This window comes from Zootoca vivipara, chromosome 16 (genome assembly GCF_965207765.1).
Source record: "Zootoca vivipara chromosome 16, rZooViv2.hap1.1, whole genome shotgun sequence".
In the NCBI taxonomy this organism is placed as follows: domain Eukaryota; kingdom Metazoa; phylum Chordata; class Lepidosauria; order Squamata; family Lacertidae; genus Zootoca; species Zootoca vivipara.
Window position 1 is genome coordinate 29,170,997 of NC_142599.1, and position 18,657 is coordinate 29,189,653.

At 47.5% G+C, this 18,657-nt stretch overlaps 1 protein-coding gene and 1 long non-coding RNA gene across 2 annotated transcripts in view; both read right to left on the reverse strand.

Annotated features, from left to right (window-relative positions):
* Nucleotides 1-212: 212 nt before the first annotated feature.
* Nucleotides 213-708, reverse strand: LOC148683141 (uncharacterized). The gene is made up of 2 exons (XR_015947437.1): nt 573-708; nt 213-381 (listed from the first exon to the last, which is right to left on the reverse strand). It is a non-coding gene; the product is annotated as an uncharacterized LOC148683141 (long non-coding RNA).
* A 10,379-nt stretch (nt 709-11,087) lies between these two features.
* CAPN1 (calpain 1) overlaps nt 11,088-18,657 on the reverse strand; it is a 47,190-nt gene continuing 39,620 nt past the window's right edge. Inside the window, exons 17-22 of the mRNA XM_088659076.1 lie at nt 18,510-18,574; nt 16,554-16,622; nt 15,686-15,764; nt 14,877-14,993; nt 14,281-14,339; nt 11,088-13,755 (exon numbers count right to left, since the gene is read on the reverse strand). Coding sequence (XP_088515202.1) covers nt 13,729-13,755; nt 14,281-14,339; nt 14,877-14,993; nt 15,686-15,764; nt 16,554-16,622; nt 18,510-18,574 — 416 coding nt within the window. The 3' untranslated portion in view covers nt 11,088-13,728. The remainder of the gene's footprint in view (nt 13,756-14,280; nt 14,340-14,876; nt 14,994-15,685; nt 15,765-16,553; nt 16,623-18,509; nt 18,575-18,657) is intronic.

Consider the following 18,657-nt stretch of genomic DNA (forward strand, 5'->3'; position numbering starts at 1 on the left):
CCCGGAAGCCAATGTCCCCACTGTGAAAGGATGTGTGGATCCAGAATTAGCCTCCACAGTCACTTATGGACTCATGGTTAAAAGCGTGTTTATGGAAGACAATCTTACTCGGCTACGAGTGATCGCCAAAGAAGAAAAATACTGTACTGGAATACGCTCAAATAAAAATAGCGCCACAGCTGTCAACAGGGCTGACAATGATATGACACCAGTTCACAAATACAACTGTTTATTTCAATACTGTATGTCATTCACAAACTGTCAAAGTAACATATAACACTTCATTTAAAAGGGAACATCAACATAAGCTCAAGAATCGCCCAAAGCCAATAGTCTTTCTTCCCTGGAGGAAACGCTCCAGGCAGAACCATCAAGCTTCCCCTGTAATCATAAAATCACAATAGATAGACATCAGTAGGATAGACGGGATGGGCTGAGAAATACCGATAACAGTCATCCGCAAACCTTCCTCTCTTTGTCAACACCACTTAAGAACTTTGCATGTAAACATTGAAGTATTAATATCTGCCATAACAACTGTACTTTACCAAACATTTCTCACAACTACTCACCTGTAATCTCCAGAATCACCCCTCCTCTGACATATTCCTCTGTGCTGTAAGAAAAGTATAAAACTCTGTGGCTTCTTTTGTTTTCGGGTTCGTCTTCCTTCATACCACATTGGACGATTGGGAGTGGAAACCCCTGTTGCAACTGTGCTTATATTCTGGGAGACTTTCAGGAGGCAAGGGGGCATACTCTGGCCAGGTTTCAGGGGGTAAGGGGGCATGTTCTGGGAGGGTTTCAGGGGGTAAGGGGGCATATTCTGGGAGGGTTTCAGGGGGTAAGGGGGCATGTTCTGGGAGGGTTTCAAGGGGGTAAGGGGGCATGTTCGACAATGTTTTCAGGGGGTAAGGGGGCATGTTCTGGGAGAGTTTCAAGAGGCAAAGGGGCATACTCTGGCCAGGTTTCAGGGGGGTAAGGGGGCATGTTCTGGGAGGGTTTCAAGGGGGTAAGGGGGCATGTTCTGGGATGGTTTCAGGGGATAAGGGGGCATGTTCTGGGAGTTTCAGGAGGCAAAGGGGCATACTCTGGCCAGGTTTCAGGGGGGTAAGGGGGCATGTTCTGGCCAAGTTTCAGGGGGTAAGGGGGCATATTCTGGGAGGGGGTAAGGGGGCATATTCTGGGAGAGTTTCAGGAGGCAAAGAGGCATACTCTGGCCAGGTTTCAGGGGGTAAGGGGGCATGTTCTGGCCAAGTTTCAGGGGGTAAGGGGGCATGTTCTGGGAGAGTTTCAGGAGGCAAAGGGGCATACTCTGGCCAGGTTTCAGGGGGTAAGGGGGCATATTCTGGGAGGGTATTAGGGGGTAAGGGGGCATGTTCTGGGAGAGTTTCAGGAGGCAAAGAGGCATACTCTGGCCAGGTTTCAGGGGGTAAGGGGGCATGTTCTGGGAGAGTTTCAGGAGGCAAAGGGGCATACTCTGGCCAGGTTTCAGGGGGTAAGGGGGCATACTCTGGCCAGGTTTCAGGGGGTAAGGGGGCATGTTCTGGGAGAGTTTCAGGAGGCAAAGAGGCATACTCTGGCCAGGTTTCAGGGGGTAAGGGGGCATGTTCTGGCCAGGTTTCAGGGGGTAAGGGGGCATGTTCTGGGAGAGTTTCAGGAGGGAAAGCGGCATACTCCGCCCAGGTTTCAGAGGGGTAAGGGGGCATATTCTGGGAGGGTTTCAGGGGGTAAGGGGACATGTTCTGGGAGGGTTTCAAGGGGGTAAGGGGGCATGTTCTGGGAGGGTTTCAGGGGGTAAGGGGGCATGTTCTGGGATGGTTTCAGGGGATAAGGGGGCATGTTCTGGGAGTTTCAGGAGGCAAAGGGGCATACTCTGGCCAGGTTTCAGGGGGGTAAGAGGGCATGTTCTGGCCAAGTTTCAGGGGGTAAGGGGGCATATTCTGGGAGGGGGTAAGGGGGCATATTCTGGGAGAGTTTCAGGAGGCAAAGAGGCATACTCTGGCCAGGTTTCAGGGGGTAAGGGGGCATGTTCTGGGAGGGGGTAAGGGGGCATATTCTGGGAGAGTTTCAGGAGGCAAAGAGGCATACTCTGGCCAGGTTTCAGGGGGTAAGGGGGCATATTCTGGGAGGGTATTAGGGGGTAAGGGGGCATGTTCTGGGAGAGTTTCAGGAGGCAAAGAGGCATACTCTGGCCAGGTTTTAGGGGGTAAGGGGGCATGTTCTGGGAGAGTTTCAGGAGGCAAAGAGGCATACTCTGGCCAGGTTTCAGGGGGTAAGGGGGCATGTTCTGGCCAGGTTTCAGGGGGTAAGGGGGCATGTTCTGGGAGAGTTTCAGGAGGCAAAGCGGCATACTCTGCCCAGGTTTCAGAGGGGTAAGGGGGCATATTCTGGGAGGGTTTCAGGGGGTAAGGGGGCATGTTCTGGGAAGGTTTCAAGGGGGTAAGGGGCATGTTCTGGGAGGGTTTCAAGGGGGTAAGGGGGCATGTTCTGGGAGGGTTTCAGGGGGTAAGGGGGCATGTTCTGGGATGGTTTCAGGGGGTAAGGTGGCATGTTCTGGGAGTTTCAGGAGGCAAAGGGGCATACTCTGGCCAGGTTTCAGGGGGGTAAGGGGACATGTTCTGGCCAAGTTTCAGGGGGTAAGGGGGCATATTCTGGGAGGGGGTAAGGGGGCATATTCTGGGAGAGTTTCAGGGGGTAAGGGGACATGTTCTGGGAAGGTTTCAAGGGGGTAAGGGGGCATGTTCGGCAATGTTTTCAGGGGGTAAGGGGCATGTTCTGGGAGAGTTTCAGGGGGTAAGGGGACATATTCTGGGAGGGTTTCAGGGGGTAAGGGGGCATATTCTGGGAGAGTTTCAGGAGGCAGTGTTTCAGGGGCATACAGTACTCTGGCCAAGTTTCTGGGGGTAAGGGGGCATATTCTTGGAGAGAAAGGGGGTGCTGATAGGATCCTGCAATGCACTTCACTCCTTGGTGCGATTTCCTGTATAGCGGAAGCAACAAAGAAAAAAACCCACACCTTTTGATTATTTCTGTGGCTAAAATCTCTGGAGCTAGAAGCATGCCTGGATCCTAACTTTGCCTCTGTCTGCACCCGGCTTCCCAAATCTACCCCGACAATCTCCTGGACTTTTATTTTTATTACTGTATATATACCCTGCCCATCTGCTGGGTTTCCCCAGCTTTCTTTATGCCTTGGCTGCTGGTGGGGCAGCAAGGGCAGCAGAACCTCCAGCTGCCTGTCAAAAGAGGATCCCCACTTCTTCAGACATCCCTCTCTGTGGCCTGCAAGTGCATCTCCCTCTCAGTCCATGGAGGGGGAGCTCCAGAGCACCCACCAGCCCCAGTGATGCCCCCCTAAGAGACCTTGGGATTGCTCTCTTACCCATTGACACACACAAGTGGCTACCTTTGCTAGGACAGCCAGCCAGCTGGCTAGCCTGCCAAACTATGGTACCAAAGGAGAAATAATGGCTATTTATAACAATCCCCATAATTGTTATTTTCTCAAAAGTTGAGCTGAACTGGTGTGCTACCTGTCCCTCGCCCAGATGCAAATGTGGGGAGGTGACCGGGAAACACCAAAGTCAACATCTAGAATGCGAGGAAGAGGAAAGTCTTTCGCAGCTCCCACTGATGCCCTCTCTTACAATGGACAGGGGAACGTCTCACCCCCTGTTCCTAATCCGATTAAGGCTTTGTGACTCTGTGTCACTCACCAATTGGCTATGGAGAGCCCTGAGATGAACTGGGTTGCAGTGCATGAAAGTTTAACACTCATGTATCCATAGCAGTGACCGGAGAAGGAACGGCCGCTAGGAGGAGCGCAGAGAGAAGAAATGCCCTGGTGGATCTGCAGCAGCACAACCGGATGCCTTCCTCTGCCCCGGATGCAACAAAACATGTTTCTCCCCTATCAGCCTCTACGGCCGCAGCAGGCTACCTTTCAGCACTTTGACCTCACCCCAAAAGGACCTCACTCCTCCATTATTTGTTGTGCAGGGCAAATCTCTTAGGAACATCTTTTTTCTAGGGAAATGGCAGGTGGTGTGTTTCTATGGAAACCAGTAACCTCTCTCCCCTCCCTGTACCACTCAGGATCAGCTCACCTGCAGCCCAAGGCCTCCCCACAAGGCGACTTCTCTTCTTGCGGGCTCTGTCCCCTGGATGGTCTCAAACTGGGAGAAGACAAAAGGAGAGATGTCGGTTGGCCAAAATCAACTGTGTCTGTCAGAGCTGGTGGCCTGGAGGCACAATAGTGACCAAGGAGGAATGGGCAGCCCAAGAGCAGCTCAGAGTCAGCAGTTTTCAAATTTATTTCATTTATTTTCCTCACCCAGGAAGTGCGCTAAAGCACACTGACAAATGTAAATTTTCAGCACACAGTTTTAATACTGTTTGGTTGGGAAGCTTTTGGGAGTTTGTACAAATCTGAAGGAAGAAAAGAAAGTAAGACTACTTCTCTGAGCACCAGAAATAGTTAGGAGCGTAGCTGGAAAAGAAAGGAAAACAATGGCTAATTCTCAGCAAGTGCTTCGTAGATTAAGGTCAGTTTGTGTGTGTGTGTGTGTGTGTGTGTGTGTGTGTGTGTTTAAGTGATTTGCTTGTGCAATTTTCCGTTTTTTTTGCAAATTCGAGGGCTCAAAAGAAAATAATAATACATATGTGCCTATGCTCCATTTAGGAGCGCTAACTAGTTACTAGCATGACTGGAAAAGAAATGGAAGCAGTGGTGGATGTGGAAAGGTGAGCAGCGGAAAGTGACAAGTGACCCACCCAACCAATGGAACAACAATGGGATATCAGGCACTACTGATAACAGCAAGGGGGGGTGGGACACACACACACACATAACATCTTAGAAGGACAGGAAGAAACACCACCGACAGAATAATTGCTACACCCAGGAAGAACAAGGATAGTTTGAGTTCCTCACTTGCAGATTTATAAATCATTTAATGTGTCAACACAAATAGAAGTTATTAATATTGAATTTGTTGTATAAGGCATTATTTTTATGACCAGAATGTAACTGAAACGAATAAGATTTTGGAATGCAGAAATAAAGAAAATCCTCAAACCATCAAATCTAGCACACGGGGCCTGACTTTATCTAAATTATATAATTGGGTATTTGAATGATTGGTATTAATAATTGCATTATATATTGGTATTGCTATAATGAGGCTATTATTGGACTTCAAATTAAAACTAATAAAAATTATTTTTTAAAAATAATAATAATAATCCAATGAATACAGTATAGCGACATCGTACCATACCCTCCAACATTTCTCCAGTGAAAATAGGGATATCCTGAGGAAGAGTGGGATATTCAGAGATCAAATAAGAAACCGGGATGGCTTCTCTAAATCAAGGATGTCCTTGGAAAATAGGGACAAATGGGAGTCCGCAGCAGCTGTGGCCATTTGTTTAAACTTGTTAACGTTTTTGTGGTGTTTTATGATTTACTGTATGTTTTGTTGTACAGCACCTTGATATTTTGTAGGAGAGAGCAGTCTCAAACCATTTCAAATAAATAAATAAATAAAAGCTAATAATAAAAGTGCAATGAGTCTATTCTCTCACAACAGGAGCCGGGGGGGGGCACCGTTGCCTTCTGTGCCCGCTGGCCAAATGCTATCACCTGCAAAGGACCACAAAGAGAGAAGGTGGAGGCAGCAGGAGAAAAAGGAGTAAAAGAAGTGATAAACTTGCCAAGGAAGGCAAGATCTAGAGCCAAAGGATGCTAGAAAAGAGCTATGTTCTTCCTTAGCAATTCGGGGGCGGGGGGGGGGGAGAGACAGGGTCAGTCCCTGGAACCTCCTTGGAGAAGAAACATACATTCAGCCATTATTCTTCTTTCGGCTCTCTTTTCTTTTCACATCTCCCCAATGTTGAAATTAATACTATATGCTCCATGGGGCAGGAACCTGCCTCTCTCTGCCCGTTCCATATTCTGCTAAACTCCCTTGCCTACAGCCGGCTGTGGCGTTTGCTCACTCTTTGGGAATATGTTTGTACAGGTGGAGGAAAAAGGGTTAATAAACTGACCAATACGAAAGCCCAGAGGCAGAGCCTTTTTGTTTTAAGGCTCAGGCCAAGGGGGCTTTGGCAGTTGACAGTTGACAGTTGACAGTTGGGACAGTTGACAGTTGGGAGTTGTGGGGGTTGGTGACTGTGGAACTTTGTGGTGGGGAGGTAGAGGAGTTAGTGTGAGCTAAAGACAGAAATAAGACTGAGAGGATAAAGTGCAACAGTTTTTCAAAAATATGTAAAGCTTGTTGGTGTTTGAAATAAACTCTTAATATTCATTGTTAACTTTAATCCTGACTGAGACTCAGTGTTTTACTGGGGATCCTGGTTGGTGGCAGCGGAATAGTGGTGTACAGGTCAATAGTCCATGAAACGACCAGGGGCTCTGTACAGAACGCCACAAAATTGGTGGCAGAAGTGAGATAAATAAATCATCTGTGGTGGGATCAAGACACCTGTGAGGGGAAGGGTAGATCTGGGAATGGTTACCTTAGCCTGAGTGTGAAGACATACTGGTGTAGTTGTGGAAAACCCAAGGTGCGCAGCGAGGCCAAAATAATAAAGAGGAAAGATAACTTGAAGCTATTCTGGCAGAGGTTTTTAGACTTGTGGTTGGAAGAAGTGAGCTTGCAGGGTTAGTGTGAAGACCCAGTGCAGGACTTCGGGGCCAGAGTCTAAAAGGAAGCCTAGCCGGAGGGAATAGTAGTGAGGAAAATTTTCTCTTATCTGACTCTGATTTGCCGTCAAATCTCACTCACTCAAAATGCCACCCAAAAAGCCAATAAATCCTGCGAGGGAACCAACTTATGAAAGCTCTGAAGAGGAGGAAAATGGGAATCCTCAGAGAGAAGAGCAGAGTTTAGAGGGAATTTTTAATATTCCATCCGAGGCAGAAGAACCAAAACTCTCTTTAGAATTTGAAACGTGGAAATTGGAACAGGAATACAAATTTAAATTAGAAAGAGAGAAATTTAAGGCTGAGCAAGAAAGAGAGAAACTTAAAGCTGAACAGGAAAGAGAAAAACTTAAAGCTGAACAAGAAAGCGGAAGAGATCAGTGCCACCTGAGGGAAAATCAGATGCAATTTCAGTTAGAAATGCCGAAACTGGAATTGGCATCTGTGGAAAACCAAAATAATAATAATAGCACAAATGGCCAAAACCAGTTTCAAGTAGATCTCAAGCGTTTCCCTGAGTTTAAAGAGAAAGATAACCCAGGGGCTTTTATCATCTCTTTCAAAAGAGCATGTCCACGATTTCCAAGTAAAATATGAGGAGAAAATGATAATATTAAGAGCTAGGATTGGGGGAACTTTAGCTGAAATTTACGCACAAATGCCTGAAGACCAATCTAGAAATTTTGAGTTGTTTAGACAATTAATTTATACCCAATTTGGAATCGCCTCAGAACAGCCAAAGAAGTAGTTCAGGAGTGTGACAAAATTGAGGGGGGAAACGTTTGCTCAACTTGGAGCCAAAATTTCAAATTACCTCACAAAATGGCTAGAGCAGGAGGACATGGATTCAGTTCAGAAGATCAGGGAGGTTATAGCTTTAGAACAATTTTATGCGACTGTGAATGGGGAATTAAAATATCTGGTCAAAGAAAGACATCCCAAAACTATACAGGAGGCAGCAACGTTAGCTGACCAAATTAATGAAATTAGAGACCATTTTAAATAAATACTGTAAATAAAAAAAGCTAATAATAAAAGTGCAGTGAGGCTATTCTCTCACAACAGGAGCCACGGGGGGGGGGGGCACGACGACTGTTGTCTTCTGTGCCCGCTGGCCAAATACTACCGGTATCACCTGCAAAGGACCACAATGAGGCAAGGTGGAGGCAGCAGAAGAAAAAGGAGTAAAATAAACCTGCCAAGGAAGGCAGGATCTAGAGCCAAAGGATGCTAGAAAAGAGCTAAGTCCTTCCTTAGCAATTGGGGGGGGGGGAGAGAGGGGGTCAGTCTCTGGAACCTCCTTGAGGGAGAAACGCACATTTAGCCACTATTCTTTCGGATCTCTTTTCATATCTCCCCAATGTTGAAATTAATACTGTATGCTCTGTGGGGGCAGGAACCTGCCTCTCTCTGCCCATTCCATAAACCAGCACTCCGTAAACCAGTAGTTCCAAGAAGATTATTAACAGGGGAGTAAAAGGCAGCTTGTGATGTATAATGGGGTTGCCATACGTCATTGCCATACATTTGCAATATTCCGGATTTCCCCAGACATGTCCAGGATCCCAGTGAAAGAATTAGCGTCCATGGGGAATTTTTGGAAAATCAGTAAAATGTCTGGTTTTTTAAAAAGTTTCCCCAGAAAAGCTCGACAAGTTTGTGTTCTGATTTTTAATTCTTGAAGTATGGCAACCCTAGATTATATACCTGCTGGGATGTTAGTGACAAAAAGGACCATGGGCTTCCTAGCCCTGCTGGTGGCACCACTTTCTCAGCAGGCCCCAGAGTGAGTGTGGAAAATAAAAACGATGGCTCCAAACTCCCCAACACTCCAGGACTGAGGGACAAAATAATGGCACAGCAGTGTGGCCTTGTCGCAGGTGGGGATCCTAGTAGCTGCCTTAGGATGCTATGTGCTACCAGGTTTGTGAGCTCATGGAGATGAAGGATCAGAAGGGGGAGAGAGATAAAGGCAGGGAGAGATGGGTTAGCCCTTCCTCAAATGCTAATTCTGGGGTGGTGTAGCCAGCCAGTTGGGTGGGGTATAAATAATAAATTATTAGTATAAATTACATTATTATGATGCATACCATCGTCCTAGTTCTCCGCCTGAACCTGCTTCGTCTCAACTGCCTTAACTGCTTTGCTTCTGGAGCATCACTTTGGAATTCTCTGGCGTCTCCAGTGACACTGGAACCCAGGCATTGTGACACAAAGGCTGCAAAACCCAGGCAACCAAATGGGGATCCTCCAGTTTGAGAGAAAGGGAGGTTCTGGGAAAGTTTCAGGAAACAAGGGGGCATATTCTGGGAAAGTTTCAGGGGCAAGGGGGCATATTCTGGGAAAGTTTCAGGGGCAAGGGGGCATATTCCGAGGCGGGCTTAAAGGAGAGGGAGCAGAAGAGTTGAGCAATTTCTTAGGAGGACTCAGGGGGGATGGGGATGTTTTTGGGGGAGACCAGCAGGGAGGGGGATATAGTCTGTCTTAGAGAGGGCTTAAACATAAGGTGCGCTCGTAGGGTGTGGCAGGTGGTATTGGGGTGGGATGGAGGGATGCTTTTGCTTTTTGGTGTGGGTATGAGCTGAGCGGGGAGAAAGGGGGTGCTGATAGGATCCTTTTTGTCTCGCCCCCTGTTCCTAATCCGATTAAGGCTTTGTGACTCTGTCACTTTGTGACTGTGTCACTCACATGAAAGCCTAACATTCAGGGGCGTCACAATGGGGGGGGGCGATGGGGGCGGTAAGCCCTGGGTTCCAATCTGGGGGGGTGCCACTTGGCACCCCCACCCCCGCGACTCCCAAGCCGAGCCTCCAGCCTCCCGGTAAAAAGCGAACTTTACCTCCCGGTAAAAAGTGGCTTGGGAGTCGTGGGGGTGGGGGCGCCAAGTGGCACCCCCCCAGAGTGGAACCCAGGGCGTACCGCCCCCATCGCCCCCCCATTGTGACGCCCCTGAATGTTAGGCTTTCATGTGAGTGACACAGTCACAAAGTGACAGAGTCACAAAGCCTTAATCGGATTAGGAACAGGGGGCGAGACAAAAAGGATCCTATCAGCCGGGGGGGGGGGCGGCGGCGATACCCCGCTATGTAACACACATGCGCAGTGGGATGCTGCGCATGCGTCGTTACGTGGCGGGGTATCTCCGCCCCCTGCGCCTCCAAATCCGTGCACCTCCAGCCACAAAACTCCAGGTAGAAAGCCCGCTCAGCGGTCTGTGTCTTTATAGTTTCCTCAACCAATCTCCTGGCTGTTATTATGCCTCAAGTTACTGGGCAGACTTGAGGCTTGAGAGATAGTTGACTTGTGCTTCCTGACTTCCAGCCAACTCCTAATTGCCATGTGGCTAGCTTCACGTAGGCAGTTCAGGTGTCAAGGGGGCATATTCTGGGAAAGTTTCAGGGAGCAAATTCTGGGGCATGCTGAAAGGAGAGGGAGCAAAGGAGTGGAGCAATTTCTTAGGAGGACTCAGGGGGATGTTTCGGGGGGAGACCAGCAGGGAGGGAGATATAGTCTGGTTGCTTTTGCTCTTGGGTGTGGGTATGAGCGGAGAGAAAGAGGGTGCTGACAGGATCCTGCAATGCACTTTGCTCCTTGGTGTGATTTCCTGTGTATAGCAGGAAATCATTATCCTACTCCTCCACCTAAACCTGCTTCTGTTTAACTGCCTTGGAATTATCTGGCGTCTCCGGCGACACTGAATCCAGACATTGTGACACAAATGGCTGCAAATCCCAGGCAACCAAACAGGGATCCTCCAGTTTGAGGGTCAAAGTAAACTCCAGCAGTGGTCTGTTTAACTTTGGCCCACAAGGCCATTTTTCCACCGTCACACTCACCGGGTCCATGGGAGATGATGAATTGGGCAGAGTTTTGGATCCATCTTCAGTTAGTTGCATAGACTCAGTATCCGGTCACTCTGTTCTCTCTCCAAGTCTACTGATTCCCTCTCTGCAGGTGAACGTCCCCCTCCTGATAGGCTGGAGGACCCAGATGCTACATATTTTATTTTATTTAAATTTTTTAAATTTCTATACTGCTTTATATTTTTAATGAAAATCTCTAAGCGTTTTACAGCATATTAAATAAAACAATAAAACAATATCCCGTCAATGTTCCTTCGACCTTACGAGGAGCCTCTTTCTAGGCCTGGTCAGTCTGGGCCCTACCCCCTAGGCCAGGTGGAAAGGGCCTTGCAGGGAGTGGCCTTCACGCCTCACAGTCGGGCGAAGGTTGTGGTTTAAGGTTTAAGGCACAACCTATTCTTCCGACTGTAAATTGTTCTAACTTATTTCAAGGTTGTATTTTTATATTGTTGTAACCTCCCCTCAGACCGTGAGAAGGAAAGAAACTTAACAAAAAAAACAGCCAAAACCAATAGGGACTCAAGCATCTTGCTTTAATAATAGCACTTCTTTTTTCCTTTTTTTGGCAATAAAACAAGTCTGTTTCTACAATACAAAACAAAAAGATTAAACAGTAGTACCCTGTTGCATCATAGGAGTGTAAAATAATCCCTGATAACGGAATCTTCCGGCACCATTACAGAAGCAAACATCACCTCAGAAGTCTCCCATTTGGGCACCTCAAGGGAGGCATGAAACAGCCTCAGAGGGGAGCAAGGGGGCATCTGCAGAACCTCAGGAGGCTTTATGGGAGCAAGTGTGAAGTGGGTGGGGGAGATGGGTAAGGGGCCTTCAGCTGCTGCAGCCTGGAGGCCCCAATTCACCCCAAACCGGCCTCTGGTTGAGGAGAATTCTGCCCCTTAGGCCTTGAGGTCAGGCATTGGAATGCTCATAGAAGCTTCCAGAGACAGGAAGCAGCTTGCCCAACTGTTGGCCAAACAGGATTGCCGATCATTTTGTGTCTGACCCTATTTGATTTCCAAGGGTCAGTTCCTTATCCTGGGGATGGCGGACCTGTAGCCCTCCAGGTGTTGCAGGGTTATCAATTTCCCATTCGAGAAAGGCACCCTCTAGGCAGGACAACAGTCAGAGAGGAGCAAGGCTGGCGCAGGCAACTTCTCGAGATGTCAGTGATGTGAAGCTGTGGGTGCCAAAAGGCAGGCACCAGTGAGGGAAAGAGGGCCCCTCGGACAAGTGGAAAATATGGGGCTGGAGAAAAGGGATGAAGTCCTTGCAGCCAGATACAGATTGGGAGACAGGAAGCCACCCTTTGGCGGAGCCAGACCATTGAACCATGCAGTTCTCTTTCCTCTCTCAGCCTGGAGATGCTGGGGCCTGAACTGCAGAACATGCCACTGAAAGGCAGTCCTCCCCTTAAAAATAAGATTTCAGTCCAATTGCTTCTGAATACAGGGCTGATATAAGCAGGGAGATCAGAAGCGGCTTTACACCAAATCAGACATTTGGTTTAGCTAGCTCTGTATTGTCTACACTGACTGGCAGCTGCTCTCCAGGATTCCAGATTGTCAGGGCCGGCTTTACATAGACCCCCGGTGGCGCAGTGCACCACGGCGGGGGGCGCGGAAACCAATTGCGCCCTGCGAGGGCGGGGCGGGCGGCGGAGCGATCTCCGCCCCTCAGCACCAGGGCGCGCGATCTGCTCAAGACGGCGCTACAGATTGTGTTCTCTCCTATGTCTATCTGGAGATGCCAGAGATTGAACCTCAGGCTTCCCCCATGTAGACACAGGCCTTTGTCCATCTGAAGAAGGAGCCCTGCAAAGTCCCCTGTCAGGTCTCAGTCCATACTTGCCAAACTTGGTATTTGCCAAAAAAACAACAACAACAGAAGCCAAAACAGTTACAGAAGTGGGAATATTTCTTTGGCACTGATGCAAATATGTTTCAAAAACATAGAAGGTATCTCACTGGCAAACAGTGAAATACCAGTGGGCAAATCTCAGGCCAAATGCACACTACACATTTAAAGCACTCTTTATAAAACTCCCCACCCCCCCACCCCAAAAAATAAGAATCCTGGAAACTGTAGTTTGTTGAGAGTGCTGAGAGTACTACAGTTCCCAGAATTCCCTGGGAAGAGGGATTGATTGTAAAACTACTCTGGGAACGGTAGCTCTGTGAGGAGGAGAGGGGTCTCATAACAGCACCCTTGACAAACTACAGCTCCCAGGATTCTTTGGGGGAAGCCATGGCTGTTGAATGTGTTTCAAGAGTACTTTAAACATATAGTACAAATACGGCCTGAGTGTAAGAAATATGGCAAATGAGTTGAAGGAAGTGTGGCCAACGGAGGGCTGAGATTTCCCAGCAAGCGGTACTATGTTGCAGAGTGGGCATCAACCAGACAGCTATAGCAGCAAACTGGGAGGATTGAGCAGACACCCAGCAATAGGGACAAAGAAGGCAAGACATCCCTTTTTTAAAAATTAAGGCATCAGGGCTCCCCCCTCCCTGCCGTTTGCCCACTATTTCAAAACAATGCTTCTATGGGGCCAGCTCTCTGGCCGCCCCCCTTATCCTGCACATACATCTTAAGACAAAAACCCCAAAAACCCAAGAGGAGGCCAACATCAGGACAAAGCCCTAAAAACTAACCAAATCCAACAGCCATTGAAATACTAGCCATCAAGAGGCAAGAGTTTTCCCAGAATGCACTTCCCACTCAGGGCCTTTCCACAGAGCCGCCGTTGCTGCTCATGTTGGTGCTGTGATAAGCCTCCATTTTAAAGACAAGGAACCTGAGGTCAAGTCAGGAAGGCCTCTTTTGTGCCAAGCTGTGCAGCAAGAGTCTTGCTATGGATCGTTATTCAAAGCAAGAAGCAGCTTTGGACGCAGCGCAGGATCTGAACAGCTTCCGAGGTCACAGGCACGGCGGCGGGGAGCCAAGAGAGTCCACCTTGGCACGTGAGGCAAATGTGAAGTGCTCTGTGTGTGTGTTTAAGCACGTGTCTGTTCCTTTATTTGAGGTGGAAGCAGCAAAAAAGCAAGAAGCGACCACATTGTGATGCAAGGCACTTGCAGGTAAAAACGAAAGCACAAAAGATGTCCAAGGAGAAGGGCCAGACAGCCGTGCAGGGATGGTGCTGTTTCTTCTTCAGGCAAACATGGTTAGTTGTATCCACTGCAGTGCAGGAGAGAGAGATAAAAAGAGGGATAGAGGAGAAATTCAGTTCACTTCACAGTCAAAAGCAAATCTACCTAATTCACACTTTCTGAAACAACGCATAAACTGAAACATAGACCCATCCTTCAAAATCCTTACCTCTCTAAATTTTGCAAGTAATGTGTACAAAAATGCATACATAGGCTGCAATACAATGCACAATCACATTGGGGAACACTGCATGCAAGTATATGTGTATGTTAGGATAAATTATCACAAAAATGCTGGTGGGTTTTCAGGAGGATTAAAAACATAGAAATTCAGAAACCCCAAATGTCGTAATCGTTCCTCATAGGAAAACGTGTTCCACCCCCTTGATCATTTTTGTTGCCATTCACTGCACCTTTTCCAGATTTACAATATCCTTTTTGAAGTTCCAAGACCAGAACGGCACATGGTATCCCGAGTGCAATCTCACCAGACATTTGTGTCACAGTTTCTTAAAAACTGGCAGTTTATTTTCAACGATCAGAGAGGCATTACCTTAACCAAGTCAAAGGTGACAATTCCATCCTTGTCCGAGTCCAGTGCTTGGAAAAACCCTGAAGAGAGAGTTGGTGGGGTGAGTGGCAGAGTTGAAGGTGGGAATTAAATCAAGATATTTCACTGCAGGACTTCTCTGGGTGGGGAAAAAAAACCCCAGATCAACCCTATTGACTCCAAGGACAGGGTCCAAAGAACTGCCCCAGAAGGTTGGCATGCCCAAAGATGTACCAGGCTGCTGGCCTGCTTCCTCCTTACCCATTTCAAGCTGCTTTGGAAAGAATTTAAGAACGGTGTGGGGAACATATTGCAACATTGCCTGGGAATTTAAAATGTTGCTGGTGGTTTGCAAAGCCTTCGAGGCATGCCTAAAGAAACCCTCCAGCCCTAGAGTAGAGCATATGGGGCATACAGAGCCTACAGCTTTCTAAACTCCAAGGCCAACACTGCAGTCCCCTGCTACTCCTTTGCCTCCTTTGACTTCTAGGAGAACCCCAAAGATGGAAGAAGCTGTGCAGACCATACAGTCTCCACCAGTCCTCAATAGCTATGGGGTCCAAAATACGAAACGGCCACCCTATGAAAAGGGCACTCACGGAACATGGTTTCAAGTCGCACTAAGCAGCAGACAAAATTGTCAAAGTCGATGGCCAGATCAGGTTCAGCGTAGCGGGTGATGATTAGCTCGTACAGTTTCTTGTTCAGCTTGAAGCCTGGGCGAGAGAAAGACAGAGCAAACACATTTCATTCAGAAGCTGGGCGGCTTTCTTAAAAACACAACAGAGTCTCCCGATTTTGAGGCACGCCGAGGGACTGTGAGCAATTCAGACAGCTGCGTGCTTTGAAATCCAGCAGCTTAGATTAGACCTTGGTGGGGAACCTGTGGTTCTCCAGACTTTGCAGGATTCCAACTCCTACCACCACTAAACTACGGCCATACCAGCTGGGGCTGATGGGAGTTGAGAGTTGAACAACATCTGGAGAGAATCCGATTTCCCAGTCCTGAGGCATTTGTAATACAAAACTGATATGGCAGCTGTATCTCCACTATCCCACCTGGCTGGGTGCCGAGCATGAAAGACAGGAGTCACAAGGGTCTTTCTCACAGGACCTGAACTGCATATTTGTCTTACATCATTCATGCACAGCTTCCAGTTACAATTAATGAGGAAAGGGCAAAGGAACTGGATATGTTAAAGAAGACAAGAAGGGTCCTGCTAGATCAGGCCAAAGGCTTATCTTAGTCCAACATCCTGTTCCCACAGTGGCCAACCACCCAGGATCTCCGGCTGTTAGCTGGTGTTCTTGATTCTGATTGATGACTTGGTTTTAATTCCACCTTGAGGACTAGTTCAGTTGAGAGGCTGCCTAGAAAACTGAATGCAATTAAAAAGGGGAAGATCACCTGCAGCCTCCAGAGCCATCCGCATCTCATAGGCACTCATGCTCCCCGACTTGTCCAAATCGAACTTCCTAAAGACTGCCTTAAAAGATAACGAAGAGAAAAGGAGATAAAACCCCCCCACAAAAAAGGTGTCAACAGTGAACCCAGCGGCTGAGCCCCAAGAATCTAAGGTGTCAAGAGGAAAAAATAAATTATGAGTTCCAAGGCTCCAGTAGGAATCCATCAATTCATAGTCTAACCACTAGAGGGAGATCCAGAAAGGATCACTAAACTGCAAACTCTCTAGACTTAAGTCCCACCTAGAGGGGGAAAGAGATTTCAATTCAGAACCAGATTCAAAATTCCTTAACATGCTCAAATTATGATATTGGACATCAACATTCACATTTCAGAATCAAATGGATGTCAAATTACAAAGTTTGATCGTTTGGGCTCTCTCATTTTCAGCCCACTCCATAGATATGTTCCAATTTTTTGAACCAAGGCAAAATTTACTAGATACTGATGCATGTCAAGCTATCAGATACATATCTGCAAAATATTGTTTGCATATCAGAAAACTATTAAGCAGAATTCCCCAGCTTTTCCCTGCAAATGACAAAAATAATTATACGGTAATACCATTTAGCTATCCTGATTTGCGGGGGGTGGGGAATCATGTAACCAAGAGAATATTTGTGAAATATTTGGACAGGAGAGTTTTGTGACCCAAATTTTAAACCTCTGTCTATGCAATCTGAGACTGATGGGAGCTGGACTCCACAATATCTGGGTGGGCAGAGGTCCCCACCACTTACCCACCCCACTGTAGTCACGTTTATGTGGTGTTTTTTTTACACCTAAACGGCTTTGATGACTCTGAGCTTACCAAATAGTTCCTGATTTTGGTCCAAAGGATGTTAAACTCCACCAATCCAAGTTTCCCATTTCCATCTCTCTGATCAAGGAAGCGGACGTTAAGGAGACACTGCTGTCAAAATGCCACCGTCGCCTTCTTCCACCATCACCTCCCCTTCCCTTCCAATGCTATACTCCCCAAAAATTAGTTTGTTGAGCACTTGCAGGCATATAGCTTAAGCAGAGGTTAAACTACGTCCAGCCTTCATATAGCATTCATTCTGATTTGTTTGGGGGAAGGTTAGAAGACAATCAACATGTGTCCCGATTCACTTGGGAGGCACTGTGTCTGTCTTCCCATAAGTCGTTCATTCATGCCACGCTTTTCAATCCGGCGCTCCAGTGGCTGCCAATACACTACTGGGCAACATTCAAGGTTTTTGTGTTAATTTACAAGGCCCTGAGTAACTTGGGTCCAGGATAATTGAAGGATTGCCTGACCTGTTATATCAGGCATCCCCAAACTGCGGCCCTCCAGATGTTTTGGCCTACAACTCCCATGATCCCTAGCTAACAGGACCAGTGGTCAGGGATGATGGGAATTGCAGTCCAAAACATCTGGAGAGCCGAAGTTTGGGGATGCCTGTGTTATATCCTTGTCTGATCACTGAGATCTTTGGTGGAGTCTCTGCTGCACGAGGGCGCAGATGCATGGCTTGCAACTGTTAGAAGCCATGCATGGAGTGTTGTGGGTTCAAGCCTGCATAAGTCCTTCCTGATTGAGATTAGATGGGGCCCCTCTTTGCTGAACTTCCAGTGCATGACAAAGACTTATTCCAGTAGGCATTTTAAGAGCATTTGGATTTATGGCTTTACTCTCTCCCCCCCCCCCCGCTGCCTCGCCGCGCACCTCCCGCATGAGACGGGGCTTCAGAGTAGGTCTCCGAAGCTCCGCCCCATGCGAGCGCAGAGAGGGAGGGAAGTCTGCGGCCCCGCCGCTCCTCTCACGGGCCAGGGAGCGTTGTGAGGAGGAGGGGCGGCGGACAAAGATGGCGGCATCGGGCTCTGGGGACGCGGCGGCGGCTGCGGGAGCCGGACCGGGCTCCTCAAAGGCGCCCTTCCTCCCCCCCCCATTCACCTCCGCCGGCCTCCATACTCGCTTCCCGACGCGCTGTCTGGCTGGGAACGGCAGTTGGAGGAGACAGAGGGGTGGGGGGGGGAGGGCGCGCGTGTGCGTTCTAAGTCTCTGGTCCAATCCCTGTGTCCCTGGGGCCCATGCGCAGTAGCCCAGGGACACACGGGAAAACGTGGACGCAGGGACACTTGCATTTTATATATATAGATTCTCTGTTAGGCTCATTTTTACTTGTACCACTTAGAAACACTAATGATTATGTGCCCACTTGACCTCTTCGATAGATGAAATTGGGACTTTTGCAGGTGCCCCATAATACCTCCTCTGCATCTAGAAGAACTCGATCATTTAGTGTGGCAGTGCTGACACTTTGGAACTCCCTGCCAATTGATAACAGGCAGGTCCCCTCACTGTGCCTTGTACAGACATTTGTATTTAGACAAGCCTCACCATATGTTTAGAAAGTTTGTGTGACTTTTAAATTCGTTTTAGTCTTTTTTTATTGTGGTTTTAATTTTCTGTTTGTTTTAAATTATGGTTGCACCTTTTGTTAGTGATAATTTTATTGTTTTATCTTTTTTGTAAATCGCTTTGAAGGTTTTTTTTCCAAACAAGCTGTATATAAATTTTGCATAATAAGTAATATATACCAGTAAACATCTTTAAATAATTGTAAAAGTCTGGTTTGGTTTTTTTTAAAGTGGATTTATCGCACTAGGGCAAAAGAGCATTATAATCTATTTTAATTAAGTGCAAACCTAAATTGATGGTACATGCTCCTCTCCTGCAAAAAACTGAGAGCCTGGAGCCGCCTTAAAATACACAGACCCCAAAACCAAAAAGGAAGGATACATCCATGAGGTTCACCATACTCCGACAGGACTCCAAACTGAACCCTTTCGTCCGAAGGTCTTTATCTGCAGTGAAAAGCAAAGAAGTGACAATTAGAGCTTTTCCTTTTAAACCCCATGAATGCACACAGAAAAAAGATGACGGAAAT